Source organism: Lonchura striata, chromosome 15 (genome assembly GCF_050655825.1).
Source record: "Lonchura striata isolate lonStrDom1 chromosome 15, ASM5065582v1, whole genome shotgun sequence".
NCBI classification, from domain to species: domain Eukaryota; kingdom Metazoa; phylum Chordata; class Aves; order Passeriformes; family Estrildidae; genus Lonchura; species Lonchura striata.
Window position 1 is genome coordinate 7,931,192 of NC_140717.1, and position 16,029 is coordinate 7,947,220.

Below are 16,029 nucleotides of genomic sequence, written 5' to 3' on the forward strand. Positions count from 1 at the left end.
GCAAATAAATAGTCACAGATGCTTAAAGTTTTTCATTGTTTCTGCTACATTTTCACACCCACCCACCCCTTGTTTTTAAAATAAAACAGTAAATAATTGCCAATGTATGAATGAAAAGCAGTCCTGAACCAGATAAGCTCAGTATTTGCATCCGCATGGGATTCACAGAGAAACCATGTCAGAAAAACACATGTGTGTACTGGCTTTGTTAAATACTAACTCTTTTATTTGGCATGTGAGGTTACCAACTAGTGAACAGAGAGCAAGTCCTGGAGAAGCACGCCACGGTACCTTGGAAGGGCGAGGGGGAGGACTGGGCCATCTGGATGTGCTCCTCGGTGATCAGGTAGATGGGCTGGTGCTGCGCGATCTCCACGCTCGTGCACACGTTGCTCTCCCCGTGCAGGAAGAAGGTGAAGGCACACGACAAGTGCTCACTGCAGGAGAGGAGACAAAAAGGAAACATTTATCGGTGCTAATGGGCTCCGGGAGGGAAATTCGGAGCTCGGAGGCCAAGCACACGCCCTCCTGTCCTGTTGTCAGGCTCACTGCCCGGCCGGTAATCATACGACAGAGGGATCTGTCACCAGACAAATAAGTGACAATGTTGGCAGCTGTCTCGTCGATGTGTTTCCCTACTTGTTTCATTACAAATAAATGGGATTTTAACCAGAATTCAAGCAATAAAATTATGGGTCTTTAGAAAGTCTTCGAAGTTCACCCCACAACGAAGTCCAGCTGAAAAGGAACAACAGAGGAATAGGAAAGATGTTTGCATAATATCCAATTATAATCTTGATTTAAAAATATAAAAGCATGTGAATATTACAGAAAGTTGTCAATAACCTAAGGTGAACCATGGATTTGCCACTGCTGACCAAATTTAACTTGACATGAACTGTATTGAAAATGTTTTCACTTCATTCTACCCACAGAGTGACTCACATTACAGCAAAGCATTTGCTTAAATATTCCTTGCTACAAAGTCACAAGAAAAAAAGAAAACAAAGCACATTTCATGTTTTTAATCCTCATTTTAATCAACTAAAAATGTACAGAGCTGCAGTAAGTGTGCAGAGATTTTTCTGTCCAGTTTTATGGGTGTTAGCTTTGGCACAGGGCCAGCCCTAACGGGACCTGTGTTTTACACACAGCTCTCACTACCTGCACCAAGACAAAAAACCAGAGGCAATTACACCCATTTCACTTCAGCGTTTAGGTTAACCAACTTCTGCTACTGCTGCCAGTTGTTTTTAAACAAAGGCACTGATGGTCTAAAATTGGGAGCTGCTCTAATCTCACTAAATCTCTGAATGATTTCACACATTGGGCAGAGTAAGCTGTCATCCTGTAGCCCAAGTTACTCTTCTGTGAGCCTCTAATCCTACCACAAAAACAGACCAGAAGAAAAAGTTCAGCTATGAAAAGTCTGGAGAGAAAAGGTTACTGAAACAACAGGCAACAGCCACACTTCCTGATGCTGCCATCCACTATTCTGAAGGACTTTGTAACAATAATTCCACTAAATAAAAAGTTTCATTACGTTTCAATTTTCACAAAGGAAAGAAATTTCACTATCCTCAGTGATGAAGTGGTAAATGGATTGTTAAATTACATGGGGGAGAAAGGAGGGAACAGGACATGGGACAAAATGGGTCAGCCTCCAGGTATTTCTATCCTGCCCCAAGAAGAGAAGCAAATCAATTAATGTAATTAAACCTCCTGAATAGTGGATTTCTACACATACAAGAAATACAAAGTTACAGCAAAGTCCAATCATTTAATCCAATCCAATTAGTTTCCTTACACAGCATGAACACCTTTAATATATAGGTTTTAATAAATAAAAACCTCACAAGAAATCTGGTGTAAGATCAAGTGGGGATGATGTCTGCAGAGAGTTCATGTGCAGGTCAGCATTCCCAAAGCAGAGAGCAAAGCTGTTTTTTTCAGTTCCTGTCTTTAGGATACACACGGAAACACACTGGATTCTACAAGCTTCCTACAGGATTTAACTGCGTCTTGCTTGGCTGTTATCAAACTGAAGGGAAAAAATTGGGACCATCCAGGGACCCTCTCAAGTGTCTTGCAAAGTGCTCTGGGCATGAACAAATCATGTGAAATCTTATGCAACACTCACAGCTACCCATAAACACTGTGAGGATAAAGAATACACCAAATCAGAGTTTGAAAGTCAAAAGATTTGTTTGGGTTTTGGAGGGCAGGCAATGCATGCCACTAACTTTCAACTGAGAATCATCTAACAAAAGAATTACTAATTGAGATCACAGAATTAGATAGCTTCAGACTAAGAGTACAGACAACTAATTATGGGGGGAAGAGGTGTACAAATACAGTATCAGCCCATTTCTCTTCCCTGAATGCCAGATTAAAGAATAACAGTAATGAATGTTACTGCTCACGCCCAGCAATAAGGTCTTTATCAGTGAAAGACGGATCATTTCTAGCACTGGATCCAGCTCTAGGAAGAGTACAACAAATCTCAGTCAAGCAGTGCTTTCCTTCAGACCAGAGCTGGTGGAGCTGCTGGCACAAGCCCCTCTGGCCAGCAGGTCCAGCTCCAGCCAGACCCTGTGTCCTGCTGCGCTTCCTGACTCCCCACTGGCTTTGCCAGGGGAGAGGCACTGGCACACAAGTGCAGCTCCCTTCTGGTGCCAGTCACTGCTCAGCTTTCAAGACCAAAAATAATCAAGATCCAGGCCTGAGGACTTCCTGCAGTCCCCAGGTGAAAGTCTCCTTTAGTAACAAGTAAGAATTTGATTTGAGCACACGCTGCTGAGCTGTGTCCCACTCTGGCATGTGCCCACAGCCTCCTGGCATTCCTGCATGCAGCACAGCTCACACCATTCCTGAAATACCAGCTCAAAGAAATCACTCTGGCTTCAAATGTGAGATAGGTCTTGGAATAAAATCCAAGTGGAGAAAACTCATCCAGCTCCAAGCAGCCAGCCCCAGCACAAGGCTTCACATGATCCACCACTGAGCTCCACTGTACATTCAACCTGTTCACATCACATCAAGTTCCAAAGCACACTAATTGTTCAGGTCCTCACCAGAGTCTTCCAACATTACCAATACCCAGTTTTCCTACAAGATCCACTTGTCTTTGCACCAACAAAAAACTGAACACAAAATGCAGATCAGACCAGGGTTCCTAAAAACATTCAACACCATGTTCAGACTGATTTTTAAATTTTATTTACATTTATTTGAACCCAGTTCAAAAATTGAAGCTAACAGGCTTTTGAGAAGCCACTCCATATCTTTGCAGGTTTTTAATCAGTCTCATTTCTGTACTCTTTTCTGATCAGATGCTAAAACTATCAGACACCACCAGGAAGGCACATGAAATGGCTTCCAAATGATCTCCCTACTCCTCAGGGTCTGTTGGAATACCTCGAGCTGCCAGCTCAGGACAAGTACAACAATACAAATGTTGCTAATTTTGCATAGCTGTGCTATACATTCACTTTGCACACACTAATCAATTACGCCAGGAACAAAGGGCAGTCAAGAGGCACAGTTAGACTCCTTTGACTCTGTTTATAATAAATTTACTTTATACCTTTAAACTTGAGCCTGTTTTGCCCTTAAAGTGTTTTCTCCCAGTCCTTCTCTCAACTAAGGAGCCTGTTTTTGTCCCCTCCTCTGCCCAGCTGTAGCAGAGGACAGTGAATGAACATTTTGTGGGCATCTGGCACTTCAGCCAGTGTGAAACCACAACAGAGTGCAAATCTGTGCCAGTACTCTGGTCACAAGGCGCAGGAACTCTATTTTACAGGTACTCTTTCAGAAACATTTCATTGCTTTCCTGGTGCCTGATGGCTGCCTTGGTTAGGATGCCATCTCCCCCAGTGGAATGTATAGAACATATACAGAAAATATGTTATTTCCAACTCTGGCTGCACAGAGGGTGAGGTGGGAAAAATGTCGAGCACTGGTCTACAGCCAGCAGAACACTTTGGCACACACCTTCCACAATATTTCCACAACATTCACTGAGACTTGTGTGCTAAAATTAAAACAACTGCTTAAATAAAAGGCATCTATTAACAGATATACAAAGAAATAGCAATGTCAAATAACTTTTTGTAACAAAAGATCTCTGTCCTTTTAAGTATTACAGGTACTTTTTTTCCATAACACAGAAAAATCAAGCCTTCACTTTGGCACCTAATAACCTGCAGCTGACATTATCTGTCTTTCAGGCATTACCTCTGGGACCTTAATTACCTCAAATAACTTTTGAGATGCCTAAAAATGTAGCTGAATACCTTGGCAATGCAATATTTAGGACTTCCTATAAACTTTATGAATGCAAATTCCTCAGTTACTATAAATGACTTAAAGAAAAAAACATTACATTATATTTACTTCCATATAAAAAATCAGATGAGAATTATGAAAACCTGACTACATTTAAACTCCACAACATTGGCAGAGAAAGGAAAACAACTGATGGATTTAGGTTTTGTTTCCATTTTTAGGAAGGTTTGGATAAATACCCAGTGGAAACCGTGCTGTTCTGCATTCAAACTGCACATGAAAAAATGTCAAGATATTGCAATTCCTAACAGTTTGGAATGTATGTACTAATATGTATCTTGTATAAAGTTAAACTGCACCCCACAGATTTCAAAATATACCACAAATGTGGAAATCAAACTGCCAGTAACAATTACTTTGGGATTTGGGGAAGAAGATGCTACAAAAAATTAATTGAACACAACTGATTCTTTTTCTTATTAGAGAGATATTAAAAAAATAGTTTTATGGTATGAATTTTATCCTTATTATTTTAAGGACTTGAATCCATCCCTGAAAACCCCTTGCTGTCATGCAGTGCACAGTGTCTAAGCTTGCTTTGTCTCAAACACTGCAATCTCTGACACACCTGGAAAGTGCAGTTGAGAGCCAGATGCCAGGACTGACACTAAAGGTTCCTCAGAAAAACACAGTGAAAATTCAAGAATTTGTACATATCCATCCTATTTTCAGAAAAGTTTCAGGGCTGAGCATTTTTTAAATATTTATTTCTCTACAGAGAAATAAATACTCTCCCATACTCTGCTCTCCAAGCTGAAGACAACCTCTTGTTTCTCCTTTACTTATTAAGCAATCGTCCACCAAGCCACTGACTGTGTATGATTAATTGTATTTTCTGACCAATAAATTGTACGGCTGATTTAATTCTCCTCAAAGTTAAGACTTGGATCTAAAAGCCCTGAAATCACAGTTACCCCAAAATAGCTTCATCAAGTCTGGTGTCAGAAAAGAGGCAGCAGCAAGGCACAGGCATTAGGAAAACTGTCAAATCACTTGTTTGATGTGTATTACAAAAAAGAGGGCATCAAAAGGTAAATTTGAAACAGAAAAGTGAGTGCAAAATAAAATACTTTCCTTTAAAGTTGCTAAAGCAACAGGGCAGGTCACAGTGGAGTTTGGGCAGAAGATAGCATCACCTGGATACCCCTACAGTCAATAACATTCCCGACACTACAATAAATTAACAGTCCAGTATGTAAATCACCTCTTCTTAAATATGCTGGAAATAAATATCCCCAGAGAAGCCTGAGCTCCCTGAACTGAAGCCTGAACAGGCTCCCACTAAGGGAAGAGAAGAAAGCTGCCTGCTCTGATTTTAGAGAAGGCAGAGCCTCAGTCCCAGCGCAGAGTGGCCTTAAATGTGCCAGTGCCCAGTCAGGCACTTCCCCCAGCTGAGGGCAGGGATGCACTCCCAGAGCACCCAGATCCTCCAGGGCACACCATGGTCCAGGCAGGAGCTCCAGGGCCCTGGCAGGCCACTGTGTTGGCAGAGAAACCTTCCTCACACACACCAAGAGAGCAGAGGAGTACCTGGAGCAGCAAATAAAAAAGGCCAGGCCACTTTCTGGCCCTCAAGGGAAATCACACATTCAAAACCACAATTAAAGCTAACAGGAAAGCACTTCCAGGCATGAGACTCCAGAGTTTTCAGGACACCACAGCCTCCCAGGAGCATCCAGCCCCCATTTCTGCACCAGCATGGGACCCCCACAGCCAGGTTCTCTCTGCTGTGTGGCCCCAGACACAGATCCACACTGAAATATGGAAACACCAACCTGGACTCTGCCTGGGGCTCTGTCACTCCACACATCAATCCCTGGGAAGCAAGAACTCCCTGCCCGACTGAACCCAGCATTCTCTGTGTGCAGGAGCCAGAACAGGGCTAAGGGCTGACACTGCCCAGCAGCTGGAGCTTGTCCCAAGGCTAATGAACAATTATATCACAGCACCTGAAACAACTTTTCTTCAGGTGAACACACTGCTGGCTCATGAAGAAGGGAAACTGAGGTCTGGTTATATATCACTGCCCAAAGTCACTAGTTTTTGTATGGCACTGAATAAAAATACAGGAGGCCAAACTGCAGATTAAATCATATTGCTTTGGCAATGACTCCTTGTCTCTTGATTTTGTTATCTCTTTCTCTTCCCCAACTCAAAGAAATAAAAAGAAGACCATGGAACAGAACATCAGTTGCCAAAACTACCAGATCTTTAATAATGGTATCTACAAGTCCATTTGTTGTCTTACATATTCAGTTGGATTTTTAAAAAAATGTATGAGATGCACAGACAAACTTTGTCTACATATTAAGTGCCTTTAATGTTTTTCCAGTAGTGAAGCAAAGCACTAAGATAAGAGTTTCACAATGCAGCAAGCGTTTAGATAACATTATCTAAACGCTTGCTGTGTTACAGACTTATTGTCTCAACACTGGCTCAGTTGTCACCAGCAAAGCTCTTGCCAAGGCCAACACACACCTCCCTAAAGGATTCCCTCCCTGATCCCATCTCCAGCAAGCTGCCACCCTCCCCTGTGTATAAATGTGTGCATATTTATAGGATTTACAGGATGGGCTGACAGCCTGGGAGACTCGGGAGATTTGTTCCTCCAATGGATCCATCAACCTGCAGGGTGACAGGCTAAGAACAGCAGCACCTGCACGAGTCCAGGGGAGATGCTGCACATCCCACCAGCCCATTCTGAGCAGTAATTCTATTGCAGGAGCACTTGGAACAAGACCCACATCAAGCCTGTGCTGGAGGCAAGGTGACATCCAGCGGCTGTGACCTTCGATGGGAGCACAGGACAAACTGCTCCCATTTCCTCACATGTCTCAGGCTGGGAGAGCTCCAGAATTGGGATTTTTTGAAGATGCAGAACAGCTTTGGCTGTGAGTAAATACCACAGTGACAGTGGCCTCAGTGCTCCTGCTGAGGAGTTTGCACCTTAGGGAAGCAGAGCTTTACCCCACAGCTCCTGCAGAGAGGAACAGGTTCTGCAGCAACAGCCATCCCATGTTTGCCCTGGAAACTACACATAGAAATAACCATATTTTTACACTGTATTGAAGCAATGTTCAGTATCTGGTCTCCTGGATCTCTGAAATAAATTTCCTGCAGTGAAATCCCAGTGAATATTCCCCCTTGGCAGAGGGATGGTGAGTGATGCAGTCAGGACTGTACCACACCATGTAGCTCAAGGCACTGAGGATTACTGAGTCCATTATTTGTGACATTTGTGCCACACTTCAGAGCAGTGCTGATTTAGAACTACAACTATTTTGAATTATTTAAGATGTCAGTACCAAAAAGTGATTCTCCAAGTTTATTATATTCATTATGAATGAAAATTTATAGTGATGAGACACCGGGTCCTGCCCTATTTAGAAAACACAGAAGTTGCTGTGACCATATTTCTACTGTACTGCAGGATATAGACTTTAAAATACTATATAAATGCATACCAAAAAAGAAACATGGAGGTTATTATTTTCAGGTTAATGCCAAAACAAACACATATTTTTCACTGGAAATTCTGAGCTTTTTAAGATATATGTCCATAGGAATCAGGAACTTGCTTATATCTGTACCAGCATTACCAGGTATTCTAAAAACAATAGTACCAGCTGGTGAAAACTACAAAATGGATTATAATTAACTAGAAGACTGTCAGAATGGATGCAATATTTCTTGCTTTAGCATACTCAAAATACCAACACATCAGGAAAAATTGCATATAAAGCTTCTAAAATCCCTGATGTTATCACCCTCCTGCCATCTCTCTTTCTGTCTGAAGCACTGTGTTTCCACACAGAGTCTGAAATGGGTCCTTTGGAAAATTCATTTCCATGAAAGATCTGATACCCTTTCAAACAAGAATGCAGGCAGATAAGCTCATACATTCAATGTGCTCCATAAGTTATTCATGGCACATGAATAAGTTACACGTTAGTTATATGTGAAATCTCCCAAAAAGCTTCTTTTTATATGTGGAATCTCCCAAAACACTCTTTTTGGGCTGTTCATCTCAGCATTTCTTAAATACCATCCAGACCTCAGAACTGTCATGAGCAGTTGTGCTCTGGAGATCAGGACTGAAAAAAATCCTTTTGAATATTAATATCCCCAAACTCCAGCACGAGCCTGACGAGCACTGATGGAGGTTCGCCAACCAACTATTGCCTTTTCTTTCAGCCTAAGGCATAAACTGACCTTTCCTTAACAGCTCAGCCCTGCAAAGTTTAAATGCTGGGTTCCCTTAAATTGAAGCTTTCTGTGGCAGTTTTATCTCAGATAACACAGCCATCAGTTACTCTGACTCACAACTCCAGCTGGATGGTTGACTGGCACAGTCAAAATGATTTGTCTGTGGGTCACAGACCCAAACAGAGCTGAAGCTTTAAAAAAAGGCTTCCCTCTACCCCTCATAAAGGGGTAAAAGTGTTATCCTTTCTATTGAGATTTGTGTTGCACACTGGCCATTGGTGGGCAGTTAACTTCTTCCAAATTAAGTCAGCCCAGTTTTCAGTCTCACACCTGAATTGCAGGAGTTGTGTGTGAAGTCAGTGATGAAATCACGTTCAGCAGAGAAACAAAAAGAGTATTTAACACTCAGGTATGGGGGAGTATCAAACCACATTTATGTTGGGAGCTTCATTTTCATAAATTAATGTTGCTCTATGAGTAAAGCTACAAGTCATCAGTGATCCCTTAGTAATTGCTTTAGACAATCCCTTACTTTAATATGTCCTTGTAGCACAGATTCACACAAAGCCACAGCTGAGTTTGTCACCAATATTTGCTCTGTGCTCTACTGGATTCAAAACTGCACATTTAAGAAGAGCATCAACATGGAATATCACATAAATATATCTGTAACAAATTATCAAAAACTACCTAAATTCTGTCTTGATTTATATCACAATTAGCTCTGAAAGCTAGAAATTTAATGTATCTGATAGTCTGTTTTGGCTTGAAATGGCTTTGATCTCATTTGCTAGGAATGACTACTCTGGAACCCCAGTAAGCTGAATGAACACTGTGACATGGATAAGCATTGCTGTGTGTTTTAAAGGGCTACTCTGTTATTACAGAGGCAGAGTCTGAAAGGTCACATTATTTGTTTATGTAACACACGTGGTGTTCTTACAAATAACAGCTCTGGGTCCTTCAGAAACCAAACATTCCCTCACCTGGGAACACCGAGCTGGAACAACAGCCCAGTGCTCTGCAGACGAGGCTAGGGAGACCTGAAAAAATTAAAAATGTGGGAACAAAACCAGCTGTCAATGCTCTACAAGAATCCTGACTAGTAGGTATGAGGTACAAAGGGAAATAATACGTACACATCACATCATTCTCAGACTGCTCACAGCATGGAGAAGAAAGTGAAGTAGCCATTGACACCTCTGCTTGCACCACATGTTTAAATTAGGACATGTTTAAATTAGGGAAGGGTTGTGTGGAGTTTTAAAATTATTTTATCCAAATTCTTTCAAAGTAATCAGTTTTATACAAATCCTAAAAATGAAGCTCAAAAATAAGGGAAACCAAAATGCTATTAAAAAAAAATACGTGTTTCTTAGAATCAAAGACCTAATTTCCTCACAAGCAGCCAGGCTTCTCTCCCTGCTTTGTTAAGTTAAGCAGCACTGGCATGGTAGCAGTGCCCAGTAATTCACAAGTTAACAGACACCACAATTCATTTGCTCCCTCCCAATTTAAATTCGTGCAGTCTCAGTCACAGGGATGCTCTCCAGACGTGCACACAGGCTCTGTCACGGCAGCCAGAGCACAACCGGGGCGCGTCCTGCCCATGTCTGAGCTACACAAATAAAGCCCAGCCCAGCAGAGGCTGCTCCTCTGCTCTGCAGGGCCAGCACTGCCTTGTTCTTCCCGCCTGCTAATGTAGGTTAATGCACCCTTCTCCCTTCACCCCATGGAGGCTGAGCTATTATCCAAAGGAGCATTATATTAGATTAAGGCCATTCAGGAAAGAGATTCCTGGGAAAAAAAAAACAGCAAACTGAAAGGGAAGAAGGGCCACACGTCCACTTCTTGTTTTCATTAAGTTCACTCCACATGAAATTAAATTAATTGGTTTCATTCACATCAACAGGGGGAACTATGGTTACCCAGGTTATTCAACACAGAAATAATAATAATAACATTGTTCTCAAAATCTCAAAACTATTGATGCAGTTTTGATTTGTATTACTTACTGTGGGCTCCCCAAAGGAAAAGAAGTAAAGCATTATATTTTGAGTTTTATGTCATAGATTCACGTAACCTTAAAAAGAAATTCAGGCTCTCCAGGCATTAAATCCCTGCACCCACTCTCCAGTGTGAGCAAAGTTTAGTTTTTCTGGCAGGAGAACACCAGCACTGGGAGCTCTCCACTAAGGAAGCAGCCCTGCTTTCAGAATGTGATAGGTGGGGACCTCCTGACCATCTCACATCCATTTAGAAGTGGCAACTGGAACCAGGACTTGTAAGTGATGCAAGACTTGATCCCCTTCTAAATTAATTTCTTCCCACAAACCAAATCTTCTGATATCTTTACATGATTATAAATCTATAATAGTAACTCAGGTATTTTCAATTACAGAGCACAAAGAGAGGCGAATCCTGATGGAGAGCTTTAATATTCCCAGGACTTGCAGCTGAACCCTTAAATGTGACAGGACAACAGCACTACTGCAAAATAGAAGGAAATAATGCTCAACTGTACCCTGATAAAGTTAAGCAAAAAACCAAACCCCCTCACTCCCAAATGACAAACAAAGCCAAGAGCTTAAATGTCTCCACATTTCCTCACTCAGCACACCTTGCTTAAGCACTAAGGACTGAGCATAAAATGCCCTTCACACTACTGTGGAAGAGCACAAGGTTTAATGAGCTACACAGAAAGGAGACAAAGTTTTAAGAAATCTGAACCTCATTTTACAGCATGATCTCAGAGAAAATTTGCTCTCCTTTGCTGTATGGTGTGTAAAAGAGCCTGCAAAGGCTGTAAACACCTCCTAATGCACACTGAAATTTGTGCTGTAAGCCTGCTGCCAGCTGTCCTTTAGGAGGATGGCTGCACAAAATTATTTCACATGCGTCCATTATGCAGCATGATCACAATTAATGGAATAAATTTTATGATTCAAAACAAATTAAGCAACATGTAGAAAATTCTAAAACCATGAAAAATGCATTAATTTATTCATTGCCATGCATTTGTGATCTTTCCACTTTCGGAGTATGTTTTAATTGACTAGTTTAGAGACCAATTAATCCCTTTACATTTAAGTCAATCACTGAATCCTCTCCAAATAATTTAGCTCCAACATGCTGCCTCCCATTTGATGTCCCTGGAGAGTGACTGCAGTTGAAACAGGTGGCACACAAATCACATTTAGGAATGGAGAAAGAACTGCACTAGCAGGGATACAAAGCATTAAAGATGCACAGTTCAGTCAACCATGTTCACTCCCTGATCTCCACTACTTCAGGTCCTGAATGTTTGGGAGGCTTTAAATGACAACTGCAGGTCACACATAATTATTTTAATTTTTGTTGCTTTCTAGTCCTCACCTACCTACTGCTCCTCTCTTCATTTTTTTACAAGGCACATGGAAATAATTCAGTGTCAAAGACAGAGAGAGGTGGATTTGTCACCAAGGAAATAATTCCTCAGGTAGGGAACAGAGGTACTGGACACCAAACCAGTAACCTCCAGCATCACAATCCTAAGAGGAGGGAAAAATCCCAACATATTGAGGTTTTTTGCGTATTAAAATCATTCACAATCTCACCAATATTGGAATGGGACAGGACATTTTATTGTCTCACAAAATAACACCTTAAAAGGTATCAAAATGAAGGTAGAATTTCTCTATTTAAACAATAGAGTAAATCTGAAAATGAGCCAAGGACTTCACCTCTTCTATAAGGTGCTCAACCAAGTAAAAAAGCTTGAAAAATTATTTCAAATAAGCTAAAAAGAGCTCCTGAAACAACATTAGGCTCAAGTAGAAATGAAAGTATTATTTTTGTACATAAGTCCAAGGCTTGTTGCATTTAGACGTTTACATAGACATAACAAAGAAATTATCTGGAACATAAAGAAAGTATGTTCCAAGAACACAATTCATAAAAAATCATGGGAAGGAAAAATAATTATTCTTGTATCAAATATAAGATTTTGTGTTTTCACTTCCAAGTAATCTTGTAATATAAATTATTTTCTGCCTCATTTCCCTCTTGAATTAAGAACGAGTTTCTGTCAGAAAATGAGAAAAAACCCAACCCTACCACTGCAGAAAACATTTCTGCAGTTAAAAGTATTTTATAGAAATGCCTGAAATACCAATTCGGTGTCTTGGCAGGACTGAAACTCCACCCATGTGAGTGAACCAGAGTTCTGGTGACCAGCACCCACCCACCGTGGGCCACTGACACAGAGTGACCCCCAGAGGAAGGGAGACCCGGACTTTATCCATCCCCCACCTCCAGCAGCTCCTGATTTCTCCCTTCTGAGACCTGTGGGAGCTTTGTGAAGCCCTCAGTGGGCTCAGTCCCTGCAAGCCCCGGGCCTGTGCCCCGGCTGTGCTGCCAGAGTGCTGACTCAGGATCTCTGCCAGCCCAAACAATTCCTGAGGCAGGAATGTGCTGCAGCCGGGCTTTGTGCTGCATTCTCACCCACCGACACAAACTCAGTGCTTCAACTTTCAGGCTTGTTCTGTGGTGCTGCCTGTGCTGGTGGCACAGGTCTGTTTGATGTTCACAATGACTTCAATGCAAACATGGAAATAAAATTAAAGAAATCGCTCTAAAAGCCAGATTAGCCAATTAATTACCAGGCAGAAATTACACTGCCATGTGTACACAGGTCTCCACATGGGCAATGCTGAGCATCAGTGCTCAATGCAAACCCACATATGGACAGCATGCAGGGAAAAAAACATGCAACTTGCCCTGATCTTCCAACCAGACCTCTTCTCAGCAGACTCAGCACTGGAAGGGAATGTACCCACAAGGAAAAGCTGAGATCCATGAACTCGGCTGTTAAAAGGTAAAGCAGCCATGCTTACATGGACTCCACAGTGTTCAAACAGTTCAAGTTCATGAAACTTAGCTCTGACAACCCCTAAAACATCATTATTTCTAACAGGTCACTGAGATTTGGCAGGATTTTCCTCAAGGTCACAAACACTCTCTTCAGGCTTTCAATTAAATGCTGTTGTTTTTTGACTGAATTCTAGGGTGAAGGAAAAGCAAATAGCCTCTTCCCAATTCTGGTTCTTCCTCCCTCAACCTGGTCACTTGACAGGTTGCCAAAATTTCTGAACATTTAAACTCCAGTGTGTGCTACAGTTATGACTGTTACCATCCTATTCCTGAAGGTTCCAGGAACAGAGAAAACACAGGATTTAGCAGTGAACATGGGAGAAGGGAAATGAGTTAGACTGAAGTAACAGTGATACCCCTCAGTGTAGTCTGCAGCTTCAGGATCCAAACTTTTCCTGTCTAGCCCAGAGAAACTCTCTCATACTGCAATTAATAAATGGAACCACAAGAAAAGGAATTTTATATCCATTTTCTCTCCTCTTTTTTAACATCAACAGGAGCCTGTGGTGGCTCTTCAAATGTCTCTGTGTTGGCACATCCTCCAGTCTGTGCTGTTCTGTGCCACGTGCAGCCTTACCCCATCCTCAATCTGCTCTCCAAGGAGATCTACCAGCCCTGACCTGTCTGCACCCAGCTCTGCTCCAAAGGGAAGACAGCTGAGAGCAGTAACCAGAAATTTTCTGGTAACACTGAATAGCTCTTTTTCACACCAGGCACCTGAAGACAGGCTGAGTCTTCATAATATTATGTTTACCTGACCTGTGAAAGAGGGGGTGGCTTCCTTTTGAAAATATTCTGGTAAACGGTGGGACTGGTCACCAGCCTGATCTCTATCAGGAAACGTGAGCAGGTTTTTGAGGGTGTGAGCACAATAGGCTGCAAAATCTCAGCACTGTTCCCACAGAGATGTCAGGCCTCTGTACACAGGCCTGACTCAGGCTCCCTTGTTTCAGCACAATCAGCTACTGCAGGAGATACATTGACAATTCCAGAAAAAAAGGCATGTAAATGCAGGTGAGCAGGAGAGCAAAGAGCAAAGTCAGAGTGAAGGTTATTTATAGTGCATGGTCTTTTGTATGGAATTGGTTAGAAATACTAAGATTGAAGATGAATGAAGTAAAAAACATGCAAATTATTTCACTTTTTCCTCAGTACCCAGGCTGCCCACCCAATCTACCATCAGCAAAACAAAAGCCTTCTTTGTTGATGCTCAGTGACTTATTCAAAACTCACAGTGTAAAATGAGATGTTTCAGGTGCTGCAGAAGGTCTTGAGAAGCAGAGATACCATTATTTACTGATGGCAGTGCTTACATCACACAAAAAGGGACCACGGAGGTCCTTTATTCTGTCTCAAAAACTTTCCTGACCTCACTGTCCTGGCAATGGCAGAACTGGCTTAGGGACATGTCCTCATCAAGAGAATGGCAGCAAGGGCAAGGCCCCACTTGCATTTCATTCCAGAACTGAAGTCTAACATGTAAGAGAAAATTGTTCCCCCCAAAATCACAGATTTAATAGAAAAGCAAACTTCAAAATGGCCAAAATACAACAAGAATGTTTAAAAGTGCCACAAACATCACCCTAAAAGAGTATTTTTTAGCCCTGATTTTATTTTAAATTATTTTTAAAGCAATTAATCAGAAAGAGAAAATTCTCTTAGTACTCCCACTGAGAAAAAAAACTTCTGAATGGATCTGATATTTTCTGGGCAGGCAGAAAACATGACCTGTAAAATAGGCTACCAAGTTAAGGAGACACAGAACAAAGGAAAATACTAAGCTTGTAAAATATGTTTCTTTTTAGAGAGGGGAAAATCAAGATCCTTATTCTCGAAAGTGGAGTACAGTAGTTTTGTTTGTGGGGGTTTGCTGTATTTGGGGTTTTTTTGAGGTATAGAAACTGTGAATGTAGATTCAGAGTAAGTCAAGTGTTTGCTGCAAAGAAAATCACAGGAATGCTTTACATCCAAGAGCAGGGAACGTGTCATGAGCTGTAAAGGATCTGCTGCACTCCTGCTGGGAACTCTGCTTGCTCCACACACCATTCCTATAGTTATGTCTTATTTTGTTACTCCCTCAAACAACAGACTGCAGAAAGCACATCCCTGGGAACTGCACCTTCCTCTTTGGCACAGAAGACAAAAATAAACAATCCCACTGCAGCAGCTCTTGAGTCACTGATGGAATTGCCTGTTTGTATTTTAACCAGCATTGGCATAACAGAAATTAAAACTGCTGTTAAATAACAATATAGTCCAGTAAGCCCAACAATAGTGTAAATAAAATGTTTTGAATGTCTTAATTCAATATTTACCAATGAAGAACTTTTCATATACCTACACAGAGCAGAGAAATGCCACTTCCAACTATTAGTACTTTGCAACTTCCTATATAGAGCAATAAATCCACATAATGGAAACATGAGGAAAAATACAACTGCTCCTGGATGAGAGAAGCTAGAGACAAAATCAGTTTAAAGAAAGCACCTGAACAACTGGCTTAAGAAATGTTTTCTAAGAAACAACACATTCTGTTTCAGCAAAGAAAAAAAATTAAGGCTCTGC

General features: G+C 41.4%; 1 protein-coding gene across 2 annotated transcripts in view; it reads right to left on the bottom strand.

Annotated features, from left to right (window-relative positions):
• Positions 1-16,029, bottom strand: part of MED13L (mediator complex subunit 13L) — a 168,633-nt gene that overhangs the window by 46,368 nt on the left and 106,236 nt on the right. For both annotated transcript variants that reach the window (XM_021549848.3, XM_085593087.1), the window contains one exon: positions 292-437. In XM_021549848.3, the coding sequence (XP_021405523.3) occupies positions 292-437 (146 nt within the window). The remainder of the gene's footprint in view (positions 1-291; positions 438-16,029) is intronic.